The following is a 13,764-nucleotide window of genomic DNA, read 5'->3' as shown; positions in this document are numbered from 1 at the left end:
CATCCTTATACTGGGAGGTCCGCAGCAGCTCTTTCTGAAGGACCTGAGAGTAGGAATTAGTTCTGAGAAATTGTGTTTTTCTGGATTGAATAACGGAGCATCACAGAGACCTGATCCAAAAAGCTGTGTTTGAATTTATATGGTACTTTCCTTCTGCTTTTTGGAGTCTATTTTCACAACAAGATTATTCTTTGATAGGAGAACTTTATTTGGTTTGTTGGGTGTTTTGTCCTCAGTAAGGATGAATGGTACGTGTCTAGCTGCTGGTATAATGGTTTTAAATGATTTCTGTAAAGCGTAATGGGTGTTGTCTGATTTAGAAAGTTAACTACCTCGTTGTCAAATGAAAACATGAGTACATTATAGTCTTTCTTTGCATGAAATTTTGTCCTTACTCCACTTGAAGTTTCTGTTATAGCAAAATTACATATTCTGTGTCATCTAAAGAATGGGAAGTGATAAATGCTAATTTTCACTTCTGAGGCTCATATTTTCCTTTAAAGTAATGATCGTCAAAGAACAAAGAAGAGCAATTTGTCTTCAAGGTTTCCCATGTTCTCAGAAGGAGCTGCCTATGTCATACTTAGAACACTTTTTAACTTAGGGAGTCATTTCTTAAGAAGTCACATTTGTGGCTGTTTTCTTTATCCCCAACCTGGAAAGCTGAGATACTTCCTTCTAGAGCCTTTGAAACTTTAGGGTTGTAAATAAGGGAATCTTTTGGGTTAGGTGCGAACACTTAGAGAAAAACAGTGAAGATACAGTATTTTAAGTTGTGATAAGACAATGGAACGTGAAGATGAGATGTGTAGTACTCAGAGGTCAGCCACGCCTGCCTTGGGTTGCACTTCCCACACTCAGTCTCCTGATGTCTTCCTCCTGGTGGAGCACATGTAATAATTCTATACACTGGAAGTGTCATAACCACCGAGTGAGATAACATACGTAAAACCCTTTGCCCTTTAACTGTATCAGTGTAGACCAAATGTATAGTGAATGACAGATAAGTTGTCACTGTGGTTAAGTTATCCTCACTTAAAGTGCTTAGGATCAGCACAACAGTCTTAACTTTCTTTGAATTTCTGGAATATTTGAGTGTGTGTGTGTAAGTATTCCAAGATAGATATCTGGGAATTTATGTACACTCATTTATAAATTCACATATGCATTATACATATAGCCTGAAGATAGTTTTTTTATAATATTTTTAGTGTATCTGCCTTTGGGTGGAATTTACCATATGGCATTACGTTGATGCTCAGAGGTTTCATATTTTGGAGAGTTTAAAATTTTAGATTTTTTTCCAAGGGATGTTCAAACAGCATTAGCATTGGAAATGTAGTCATAGATCAATATAAATATAAAATATTAAACCTGGGAAATAAGTTGGATATCACTTCAAGCTGTAAATCCCAATTAAGGATGAGCATGCCACTTGAATCACAGGCAAATTCCACTTCCATTTTAGAGGATGATATTTGCTTCTAGAAGTCCCAAACAGGCTGTTTGTACAGAAATCTTAAATATTGAATTATACACAGAATTCTGCCAGTTTTGGTGCAATGCCATGTACTTTTGTTATTCTCAAATCTAGAATTGATAGTAGTAATTATCAATGATATACTTTATGGCACAACTTTTTTTGTAAGAGAATTTTTTTGTATTCTTTTTTTTATTAATTTATTCTTGTTACATCTCAGTGGTTATCCCATCCCTTGTATCCTCCCATTCTTCCCTCCCTCCAATTTTCCCCTTACTCCTCTCCCCTATGACTGTGCCTGAGGGGGACTTCCTCCCCTTTTATATGATCATAGGGTATCAAGTCTCTTCTTGGTAGCCTGCTATTCTTCCTCTGAGTGCCACCAGGTCTCCCCCTCCAGGGGACATGGTCAAATATGAGGCACCAGAGTACGTGAGAAAGTCATACTCCACTCTCCACTCAACTGTGGAGAATGACCTGTCTATTGGCTAGATCTGGGTAGGGGTTTAAAGTTTACGGCCTGTATTGTCCTTGGCTGGTGCCTTAGTTTGAGCAGGACCCCTGGGCCCAAATATGCCTATCATAATGTTCTTCTTGTAGGTTTCTAGGACCCTCTGGATCCTTCTACTTTGCTATTCTCCCATGCTTCTCTCATATAGAGTCCCAATAGGATGTTCTCCCCTCTGTCCCAGTTTCCTGGTAAGTGAAGGCTTTCATGGGACATGCCCCTTGGGCTAGTATGCAGATATAAGTGAGTATATACCATTTGAGTCTTTCTGCTTCTGGGTCAACTCACTCATTATGATCATTTCTAGCTCAATCCATTTGTCCACAAATTTCAGGAATCCCTTGCTTTTAAAAGCTGAGTAGTATTCCATAGTGTATATGTACCACAGTTTCTTTATCCATTCTTCTACTGAGGGACACTTCGGCTGTTTCCATGTTCTGGCTATTATGAATAAGGCTGCTATGAACATGGTTGAGCAAAGTTTCTTGTTGTGTGCTGGAGCATCTTCTGGGTATATTCCAAGGAGTGGAACAGCTGGGTCTTGAGGAAGCCCTATTTCCAGTTTTCTGAGATAGCACCAGATAGATTTCCAAAGTGGTTGTACTAGTTTGCATTCCTACCAGCAATGAAGGAGTGTTCCTCTCTCTCCATATCCTTGCCAGCATGTAGTGTCGCTTGAATTTTTGGTCTTAGCCATTCTGATGGGTGTAAGATGGAATCTCAGAGTTGTTTTGATTTGCATTTCCCTGATGCCTAAGGAGGTTGAGCATTTATTTAAGTGTTTCTCAGCAATTTGATAGTCCTCTGTTGAGAATTCTCTGTTTAGTTCCAAGCCCCATTTCTCAATTGGGTTATTTGGTTTGGTGGTGTTTAATTTTTTGAGTTCTTTATATATTTTGGATATTAGACCTTTGTCAGATGTAGGGTTGGTGAAGATCTTTTCCTAGTCTGTAGGCTGTCGCTTTGTTCTCTTGACAGTGTCTCCTGCCTTACAGAAGCTTCTCAGCCTCATGAGGTCCCATTTATTAATTGTTGACATTAAGGCCTGGGCTGTTGGTGTTCTGTTCAGGAAGTTGTGTCCTGTACCAATATGTCCCAGGCTCTTCCCCACTTTTTCTTCTAAGTGACTTAGTGTCTCTGGTTTTATGTTGAGATATTTAATCCACTTGGATTTGAGTTTTGAGGCACAACTTTTTTAATTAGCATAATTGCTATAAGGAGACAAACTTCAATTCAGTGTTAACCTTTGCAACAAATCAAAATTAATATATTTGTGTTTTAGTTTCAATATACATCATTTAAAGATCTCTTTATCACACCTCATAGCTACTAGTGGAAGGATCTTCCTGTTATGTCTTGCTACAAACATCTGGCTCCATTTCTACAAATGGACCACTATGAAAAGCTCCTGGAGGGGTGTGTGTGTGTGTGTGTGTGTGTGTGTGTGTGTGTGTGAGAGAGAGAGAGAGAGAGAGAGAGAGAGAGAGAGAGAGAGAGAGAGAGAGAGAGAGACAGAGACAGAGACAGAGAGAGAGACAGAGACAGAGAGACAGACAGAGACAGAGATACACAGAGAGAGACAGTTGTGACAGGGACACACAGACAGAGACGAAGAGAGAGAGACAGAGATATCAGTTGGAAAAGACCTTGCTGCCCAATCATGAGAACTTGAGTTTGGTCCTCAGAACTACATAGAAAAGTCAGGCATGGTGATACATGCCAATAATCCCAGAGCTTTGAGGCAGAGACAGTCTGATCCTTAGGCTTTAAGGCCAGTGAGAGACCCTATCTCCAAAGGACAGACCAACAAAACCAATAAAAACATGTGGACAGCACCTTGTGAGTGACACCAGAGGTTGTCCTGTGGCCTCTGCATGCATGAAGAGCAGTAAGTTTTTGTCCCTGAGCAAGTTTTTATATAAGTACTTCTACTGGGTTTTCATGGCTCTGTTTTCTCTGTGAGCCACATTTTAATAGTCCTTGTGTGTATTTCTTTGTGCGCTTGTACAGATATATCCTCAAGGGTAGATTTTCAGTGAAGGGATTTTAGGCCACATGTCAGCTGTTTTGTTTCAATAAGCACTACCACACGGGCTATAGGGCTATCATGGAGACAGCACCACTTGCATCTGATTCGTGGAATTGGCTTCAAAGCCTTAGGATCTGTTGGGTGCTACGTTGATGATTCCTTGATGGGAATCCAGTATTTATTTCAATTCTCAACAGTGACAAAGTTGTCCTTCCTCCTAAGCTGAGCTGGCCTTGCTCCTCTGAGGGACTCTCCCCACTCTTCTGTAGCAAATATTATGAAAGTAAATATTCAAGCCCTAGGTACTATTTTTGACATTACTATTTTCAATTTTTTATATATAAGGAATTAGCTACACACACATATATTAGTCTTAGGAAATATAGCAATTACTATTTAAAACTTTAATTAGATTTAAGTTGTTACATAAAACAAGATTCATCCAATTACAGGGTCATCCTTTAATACTGTAAACATCATGCAATCTTTAAATCCAACTCAAGATCATTTTTCAGGTTTGAATTGTATAGCACACTGTGGTCAAGATTCTTTTTACGATATCACTACACATTAAAACTTTTACTCCTAACCTCCCTTAGTACCCAGTGACCGTCATCTCCCCCTACCCTCCCAAACCTGTAGTATGCTCCATTCTACCCTCAACCTCCATGAGACTGAGACTGTTTAGATTCCACATAGGAGTGTTATTATATGGTTCACATCTTCCCATCTGTGGCTCATTTCACTTCTTGTAATAGTCCTGAGTTACATGGGAGTTGTTGCAAATGATGAAAGTCCATCTTCTGTGTGTACATGTTTGTGTGTGAATGGCTGCATGTGTGTGTGGGTGCACATGTACATGCGTGCATATGGAGACTAGGAGGGTAACCACATGGTCATCGTCAGTCACTGGATCTGGGGCTTGCTGATTTAGCAGGACTGGCTGGCCAATCATGTTCTTACTCTTCAACACTGTGTAGGAGCCAAATTCATTCCAGTGTCACAGCGCTTTTCTCGTTGAGCTGTCACCACAGCACCCCACATTTTCATCCTTTTAAATGCAAAATTCTACCCCAGTGTGTGTAAATTCTAGAATTGTATATTTTTCTAGATCTGTAAACAATATCGGTTGGTATTTTGATGAGCACTGCATTAAATCTATAGATTGTTTTATGTAGGGTGATTATATAACTATGTGGCTTCTTAACTCTCCACGAAGCTGGCTTGTCTTTCCATTTTTTTGTGTGTATTCTCTTCAGTCTTTTTCATTAGTATATTATAATTTCTATGGTAGAGATCCTTCAACCTTTTGGTTAAGTATCTTTGTTGTTGTTTTTGAAACTGTTCCAAGTGCGATTACTTTCTTGATTCATATTTCAGATAATTCACTACTGGCATATGCCTGCCATAACTTTTTTTTATAACTTTGGACAAAATTTGTACCATCTCTCAGCATGCTGAGCTTGTGCAGTTAATGAAACAATGGTTCACCTCTTCCTACTCCTACCGTGGCTCAGCATAAAGCCTGGCACTCTAGGATAGTGCATGTAAAATAGCCTTACTGCGGTTTTAGGGCATGTGGCATTGTAACTCTTACCCTTAGTGAACTGAACATTAGTCTCTGTGTGTACAATAATGCTGTAGTTTGATGGAGTCGCTTTTTCCTAATGGCGTCTGTTTGTACACAGGAAGCGTCGGGACAATCATGCCCATGAAAGCTCTCAGCTGTTCAGGTAATCTTTTCATTTTGAAATGACCCTTTAAACTGTCCTCAAAGTGGCTTTGCTTTCCAGGATATGAAGGCTTTAGGACAGTTCTGTCATGATGTGTCGATATTTCTCCACAGTCCTTTGATGATCTTTGTGTCCTCTTGTCTGTGATCTAGCTCTGCTGATAGCCGTTTTCAAGCTATAAACATACCTATGTGCTGTATTAACATATTAAATTTCATGTAGGTATGTTTTATAACTTATACATTATATAAAATTGATTGTGTTTGTTATTTACTTTTTATGTTATATTAATACAGATCTATAAGTACAATTTGTTTTAAGCCTTAGCGTTATATAGTGTACTTCTGCATAAAATCCAGGAAACTTGGCTCTAAAGTTTCTAATTAAGGCTTTAAAAATCATATAGTATAAATAATATTTGATGATACACTGCTTTTTGATGTGTATGGTTGGTGGAACCCAGGGCCTCATGGATACTAAACTTGCTGCTTTGTCACTGAGCTCAGGTCCCACATATACTTCCTAAACAAGATTAAGGAGTATTTATAAATCTTGTCTGCACATTGGCTGTGAAAGAATTCATGCATTTCACATAATTTTGAGTTCAAAATTAATATCTTTTAATTGGGTAATTAGTGCTACAGCGATAAACAATTTATTGGAATGAAAGTCATTTTAATTTCTCCCCTTTGAGCTGATGGTTTAGCACTGGTCTTGCTTGTCAACCCTGAGGACAACCTGCTTTCTTTCCCTCCAGGTCATTGCACTTCAGTGAAGCTGGCTGCTGAGCTTTGCTGCCCTTGATGGACAAACGTTCTCCTGGACTCTCCATGATCCCAGCCTCATCCTAGTTGACAAATACTCAAAGGCCATATGAAACCTTTGTAGCTTTGCACTTTGATTTTGAAGATGGACATTCCTAGGATGGAGAGAACTGTCTTATAGTTTGGTTCCATGACATTGGCATCCAATGCCCACTGACTACAGTGTGAGTGTGGAAGGTTCCAGAGAGAGGAAACAACCCACATGTTTTCAGACAACCAGGAACGCAGAAGCAACCCAGCTTTTTAAAAAGCACAGCGTTGGAGACACTCCATGCGTCTGCTTGGCTTCCAGGCAAAGTAGCACTTAAGACCTTGTGTTAAAATGGACACTGGGGACACAGCTCTAGGACAAAAAGCTACCTCAAGGTCTGGAGAAACTGAAAGTGTGTCAGGTAGATGGAGGCAGGAACAATCAGCTGTTATTAAGATGAGCACTTTTGGCAGTCAGGAAGGGCAGCGGCAACCACAAATAGATCCCGAGCAAATTGGAAATGCGGCGTCAGCACAGCTGTTTGGTTCTGGGAAGCTGGCTTCGCCTGGCGAGGGTGTACATCAAGTCACAGAGAAGCAATACCCACCGCACCGTCCGAGTCCCTACCCATGCCAACACTCACTGTCTTTCCCTCAGCACTCACTGCCTCAGGGCATGATGCACAGCAACAAGCCACATCAGAGCCTAGAAGGCCCTCCCTGGCTTTTCCCTGGCCCTTTGCCATCTGTTGCCTCCGAGGACTTATTTCCTTTTCCTATCCACGGACACAGTAGTGGCTATCCTAGAAAAAAGATCTCAACCCTCAACCCTGCTTACAGCCAATACTCCCAGAAAAGTATCGAACAGGCAGAAGATGCTCACAAAAAGGAGCACAAACCGAAAAAGCCCGGCAAATATATTTGCCCATACTGCAGCAGGGCATGTGCCAAACCAAGCGTTCTAAAAAAACACATCAGGTCCCATACTGGTGAGCGGCCATATCCATGTATACCTTGTGGTTTCTCTTTCAAGACAAAGAGCAATTTGTACAAGCACAGAAAGTCTCATGCCCATGCAATTAAGGCAGGATTGGTACCTTTCACAGAGTCATCTGTATCTAAATTGGACCTTGAGGCTGGTTTTATTGACGTAGAAGCAGAGATACATTCAGATGGTGAGCAGAGTACGGACACAGATGAGGAGAGCTCTTTATTTGCTGAGGCCTCTGACAAGATGAGCCCTGGCCCTCCCATCCCTTTGGATATTGCTAACAGAGGTAGCTACCATGGGTCCCTGGAAGAATCCTTGGGAGGTCCGATGAAGGTGCCAATTTTGATTATCCCCAAAAGTGGGATCCCACTACCTAATGAGAGCTCTCAGTATCTGGGCTCTGACATGCTCCCAAATCCATCTTTAAATGTTAAGGCCGATGACTCTCACACGGTGAAACAGAAACTTGCACTGCGGCTATCAGAGAAAAAAGGGCAAGACTCTGAGCCATCCCTCAACCTTCTGAGCCCGCACAGCAAAGGAAGCACCGATTCCGGCTACTTTTCTCGCTCAGAAAGTGCAGAGCAGCAAATAAGCCCACCCAACACAAATGCAAAGTCTTATGAAGAAATCATTTTTGGAAAATACTGTCGACTTAGTCCAAGGAATACACTTAGCGTCACTCCCACAGGTCAAGAGCGGGGCGCCATGGGGCGAAGGGGCATCATGGAGCCATTACCTCATGTTAACACCAGGTTGGAGGTCAAGATGTTTGAAGATCCCATCTCCCAGCTGATTCCCAGCAAAGGAGAAATGGACCCCAGTCAAGTGAGCATGCTGAAGACCACGAAATTCAGCAGTGAGTGCAGGCAACCCCACGCCATCCCATCATCCATTAGGAATGAAGGAAAACTTTACCCAGGAAATTTCCCAGGCAGCAATCCAATTCTCTTAGAAGCTCCTGTAGACTCTTCACCCCTTATTAGAAGCAACTCAATGCCAACTTCTTCAGCAACTAATTTAAGTATTCCTCCTTCTTTGAGGGGAAGTCACTCGTTTGATGAAAGGATGACAGGGTCAGATGATGTGTTCTATCCTGGCACTGTAGGCATACCTCCCCAGCGCATGTTAAGACGACAAGCAGCATTTGAGCTCCCGTCGGTACAGGAGGGGCACATGGAGTCTGAGCACCCAGCCAGGATGTCCAAGAGCTTCGCTAGCTCATCCCTGAAGGAAAAGAAATTGGTTCCTGGAGACAGAGTTGGGTATGACTATGATGTCTGCCGTAAGCCATATAAGAAGTGGGAAGACTCTGAAGCATCAAAACAAAGCTACAGAGACATCTCTTGCTTAGGTTCCTTCAAGCATGGAGGAGAATATTTCATGGACCCCTCGGTGCCATTGCAGGGAGTGCCAACCATGTTCGGGACTACCTGTGAGAACAGAAAACGCAGGAAAGAGAAAAGTGTAGGGGACGAGGAGGATGCGCCCATGATTTGCAGTGGCACAGGAAGTACACCTGTGAGTATGGTGTCTTCAGAGTATGACCCCAAGCTGCAGGATGGAGGAAGGAGTGGCTTTGCCATGAGTGCACATGAGAACCTTCCTCATGGTCACTCAGAGCGTTTTGACCCAGGTCGACCCCAGCTGCCATCTGGAAGTCCATCTCTTGGGTCAGAGGATTTGTCCTCAGCTGCTGATCCCGACAAGATGGTAGACCTGGGCAGGAAGCCTCCTGGAAATGTAATTTCGGTGATTCAGCACACAAACTCGCTGAGCCGGCCCAATTCCTTCGAAAGGTCTGAGTCAGCAGAAATGGTGGCCGGTACACAGGACAAGACCCCTTCCCCTTCTGAGACGTGTGACAGTGAGATTTTGGAAGGCCCTGTAAGCCCAGAGTGGGCTCCATCAGGGGATGGTGCAGAAAGCGGAAGCAAGCCAACTCCTTTGCAGCAGGTACCACAGCACTCCTACCATGCCCAGCCTCGGCTTGTTCGCCAGCACAACATCCAGGTTCCTGAAATCAGGGTCACGGAGGAGCCTGATAAACCCGAGAAGGAGAAAGAAGCTCCCACCAAGGAGCCCGAGAAACCTGTGGAGGAATTCCAGTGGCCGCAGAGAAGTGAGACCCTTTCCCAACTCCCTGCTGAGAAATTGCCTCCCAAAAAGAAACGATTGCGCCTCGCAGATCTGGAGCATTCGTCAGGGGAGTCCAGTTTTGAGTCCACAGGCACTGGCCTCTCCCGAAGTCCCAGCCAAGAAAGCAACCTATCCCACAGTTCCAGCTTCTCCATGTCCTTCGAAAGAGAAGAAACGGTGAAGCTCACTGCACCTCCTAAGCAGGATGAGAGCAGCGGGAAGCATTCTGAGTTTTTGACTGTCCCAGCAGGCTCATACTCCTTGTCTGTCCCGGGTCATCACCACCAGAAAGAAATGCGGCGTTGCTCCTCCGAGCAGATGCCTTGTCCTCACCCGACGGAAGTCCCAGAAATACGGAGTAAGTCATTTGACTATGGGAATCTGTCCCATGCTCCAGTGCCTGGAGCATCTCCATCCGCATCATCACCATCCAGGGAGAGGAAGAAATGCTTTCTGGTGCGGCAGGCTTCCTTCAGTGGCTCCCCAGAAATTGCCCAAGGTGAAGCCGGCGTGGACCCCAGCGTCAAGCAGGAGCAGATGGAACAGCTGCATGCTGGCCTCAGGGCTGCGTGGTCTTCTGTGCTTCCGCCTCTCCCAGGGGATGACCCAGGAAAGCAGGTGGTCGGTTCCTGTGGCCAGCTGAGCTCAGGGCCACCACTCCACCTTGCCCAGCAACAGATCATGCACATGGACAGTCAGGAATCTCTGAGAAACCCGTTGATGCAACCGACATCCTTCCTGACGAGCAAGCACTTACCCGAACAGCAGCCACCTCTGTTTCCACACCAAGACACCGTCCCCTTTTCTCCTATCCAGAATGCCTTGTTTCAGTTTCAGTATCCGACTGTCTGCATGGTTCACTTGCCAGCTCAGCAGCCTCCCTGGTGGCAGGCACATTTCCCTCATGCCTTTGCTCCACAGCCGCAGAACAGCTACAGCAAGCCTTCCTTCCAAGCTGACATTCATTCTAGCCATCCTTTAGAGCACATAGCAGAACACACTGGAAAGAAATCTGCTGACTATGCACATGCGAAAGAGCCGACTTACCCGTGTTATTCCGGAACATCAGGGCTACACTCCAAGAACTTCCCTCCAAAGTTTCCGTCGGATCCGAGCAGTAAATCCACAGAAACGGCCACTGAGCAGCTTCTTCGGGAAGATTTTGACTCCGAAAACGCTGGGCCTTTGCAGTCCCTACCAGGGACTGTGGTTCCTGTTCGGATCCAGACCCATGTACCATCCTACGGAAGTGTCATGTACACAAGCATTTCTCAGATTCTTGGACAGAATAGCCCCGCAATCGTCATATGCAAGGTCGATGAGAATATGACCCAAAGAACACTGGTAACCAACGCAGCCATGCAAGGGATAGGATTTAACATAGCCCAAGTGCTCGGACAGCACACTGGCTTGGAAAAATACCCTCTATGGAAAGTACCTCAGACCTTACCCCTGGGCTTAGAGTCCTCCATCCCCTTGTGTTTACCTTCCACCTCAGACAGCGCAGCCTCTCTTGGAGGAAGCAAGCGGATGCTGTCTCCAGCCAGTAGCTTGGAGCTCTTCATGGAAACAAAGCAACAGAAACGGGTGAAAGAGGAGAAGATGTATGGGCAAATTGTGGAAGAGCTCAGTGCAGTGGAGCTAACCAACTCAGACATGAAGAAGGGCCTCTCCCGCCCCCAGAAGCCCCAGCTGGTGAGGCAAGGGTGTGCTTCGGAACCGAAGGATGGCTCTCAGTCAAGGTCCTCTTCCTTTTCTTCCCTGTCGCCTTCCTCATCTCAAGACCATCCGTCTGCGAGTGGGCCTTTTCCTCCCAGTAGGGAGATACTTCCGGGTTCCAGGGCACCGCCGCGACGGAAGTTCAGTGGGCCTTCCGAAAGCAGAGAGTCCTCCGATGAGTTGGACATTGATGAGACTGCGTCAGACATGAGCCTGAGCCCTCAGAGCTCTTCACTGGCCACAGGAGGCAGTCAGCAGGAAGAGGACCGGAAGGCCCGCAAGCTGCCGGTGGGCATGCTAGTCCACATGGCCTCTGGCCCTGGGGGAAACGTGGCAAATTCCACTCTTCTTTTCACAGATGTGGCAGATTTCCAGCAGATCCTTCAGTTCCCCAGTCTGCGGACAACAACTACTGTGAGTTGGTGCTTCTTAAATTATACAAAACCCAATTTTGTGCAACAGGCCACCTTCAAATCCTCAGTTTATGCTTCATGGTGCATTAGTTCCTGTAACCCAAACCCATCAGGATTGAACACCAAGACCACGCTGGCCCTTCTGAGATCCAAACAAAAAATCACTGCAGAAATTTATACTCTGGCTGCTATGCAAAGGCCCGGAACTGGCAAGCTCACATCATCCAGTGCCTGGAAACAGTTTGCACAGGTAACAACAGACCTTGCGTTAGAAAGCACAGTGTGCCGTGGGTCTTATACTAAGCCGACCGTACAGTGAAGGAAATAGAAGCTCTATCTAAAGATTTAAAAATTCTAGGGAATATTTAGTAACCCGGTCTTCCCCACAGATGGACATACCATAGCCTGCACTTAGCTCTGAGGGCTCTCAGGAAAGCCTCAAAAGATGGAAGGGCCCACTTAAGCCCGAACATGGGAAATTCTCCTACTGGGACCAATGTCCATTGGTCATTTTCCCTTGTGTCCTCTTGAGTGATAGAACAGGCCTGAGGAATTCAGGGGCTTATGAAATGGGGAAATAAAACATGTAATGGGTACTTGAAAAAAAAGATTTGGAAGAAGTATGAAGGGTGTTAGATCTCAGATTGGCAAATGTCACCAATGGTATCAGGAGCATGTTTGACTAAAATTTATATTCTACGTATCTCTTTCAAAAATGGCTTTCCCCAGTTATTGTTGTTGGTTGGTTTGTTCCTAAGCAGTTAGTCCGTCCATGTAAAAGTTTAAAATATGAATAACTTTCAGAATAAACCAAATTAATAATGAAGAAAACAGAGATTTAAAAAAATATATATTTTTTGTGTATGTCAGTGGTTATTTTCCCTTCTGTAATTCTTGAAATTACTTCCTTACTATGGGTTTCCTGGCTTGCTACTTCAAATTGTAGAATATGTCTTTGAAGTCTCTGTTAGCATTGCACAGAGGAAGTGCGAACTAACCAGAGTCTATACACTTAAACAAACATTGAACTCACTGTATAGAAACTGTCAACTCCCCTCTGATTTTATCCCCAGTGTCATTTTTTTCCCTGCAGTCAATCCATAGCCTTTTATTATGGAATTTAGGCTAACTGTCAGAGATGGTAGGAATGTGGGATGTATGGGCCAGTGTATCCTAGAGAAAGCATGTGAAATGATTCTCTCTTTTGATCCTGCAGATGAAACCCGATGCACCCTTCTTGTTTGGCAGCAAACTAGAGAGGAAATTGGTGGGAAGTGTCTCGAAGGAAAGGGGGAAAGGAGAGCTTCACGGAGATAAGGATCTTGGATCCAAACAAACCGAGCCAATCCGAATTAAGATCTTTGAAGGGGGGTAAGGAAAACATAAGCCCAAATGTAAAACGGTCCGTTGTAAGTCAGCGTGAATGGTGCTGAGTGTTTGCCTGTGGTTAAATAGTGTGTGCTCTTGCAGAAACTCAACAGGAAATTCCTTTTCCAGTCACAATCCTGGCTTGAAAAAGATAGCAACCACATAGGTTTTCTTCTCGGACTTGCCCTCGGTGAGCGTGGTCCCCTATGCATGGAGTTTTCGCTTCTCTGGTTTTACCTGGACTCTCCTACAGTGCATCTTCTTGACATCATTTAAGTTCCTTCACTCTTTATTATTTTATGGGCATGTGGGTTACTACATGGCCATATTTGTGTTCCATGTTGACCTAAGTGGAAGCCTGCATACTTCTGTATATCTCTAAACATAGTTTCTTTGAACTACAGACTTTCATGGGATACTGACCTTTTTTTCCCTCTTGATTAAAGTCAGGGCATCATATTGCATTAATTTCTCATAGCTTTTTGTCTCCATTGGTGTAGACCAACCTCTTCTCAAATTTTCTGAGCCATTGAAATCAAGTAATAAGGTTCAATAGTTTTGTTATATGTATAACTTAGAGTGTGTATGTG

The 13,764-nt window shown here is 44.0% G+C and overlaps 1 protein-coding gene across 9 annotated transcripts in view; it reads left to right on the top strand.

Moving 5' to 3' along the window:
• Hivep2 (HIVEP zinc finger 2) overlaps nucleotides 1–13,764 on the top strand; it is a 193,625-nt gene that overhangs the window by 164,828 nt on the left and 15,033 nt on the right. For 8 of the 9 annotated variants that reach the window (XM_051164196.1, XM_051164190.1, XM_051164195.1 and 5 more), the window contains 3 exons: nucleotides 5,706–5,750; nucleotides 6,508–12,056; nucleotides 13,023–13,177. In XM_051164196.1, coding sequence (XP_051020153.1) covers nucleotides 6,897–12,056; nucleotides 13,023–13,177 — 5,315 coding nt within the window. In that variant the 5' untranslated portion in view covers nucleotides 5,706–5,750; nucleotides 6,508–6,896. Of the gene's footprint in view, nucleotides 1–5,705; nucleotides 5,751–6,507; nucleotides 12,057–13,022; nucleotides 13,178–13,764 lie in introns of those variants that run through there. The other variant, XM_051164199.1, reaches the window with a different exon arrangement.

This window comes from Acomys russatus, chromosome 21 (assembly GCF_903995435.1).
Source record: "Acomys russatus chromosome 21, mAcoRus1.1, whole genome shotgun sequence".
Classification (NCBI taxonomy): Eukaryota; Metazoa; Chordata; class Mammalia; order Rodentia; family Muridae; genus Acomys; species Acomys russatus.
Note: the sequence above shows the minus strand (reverse complement) of the source record. Positions and strands in the feature narration are given on the sequence as shown.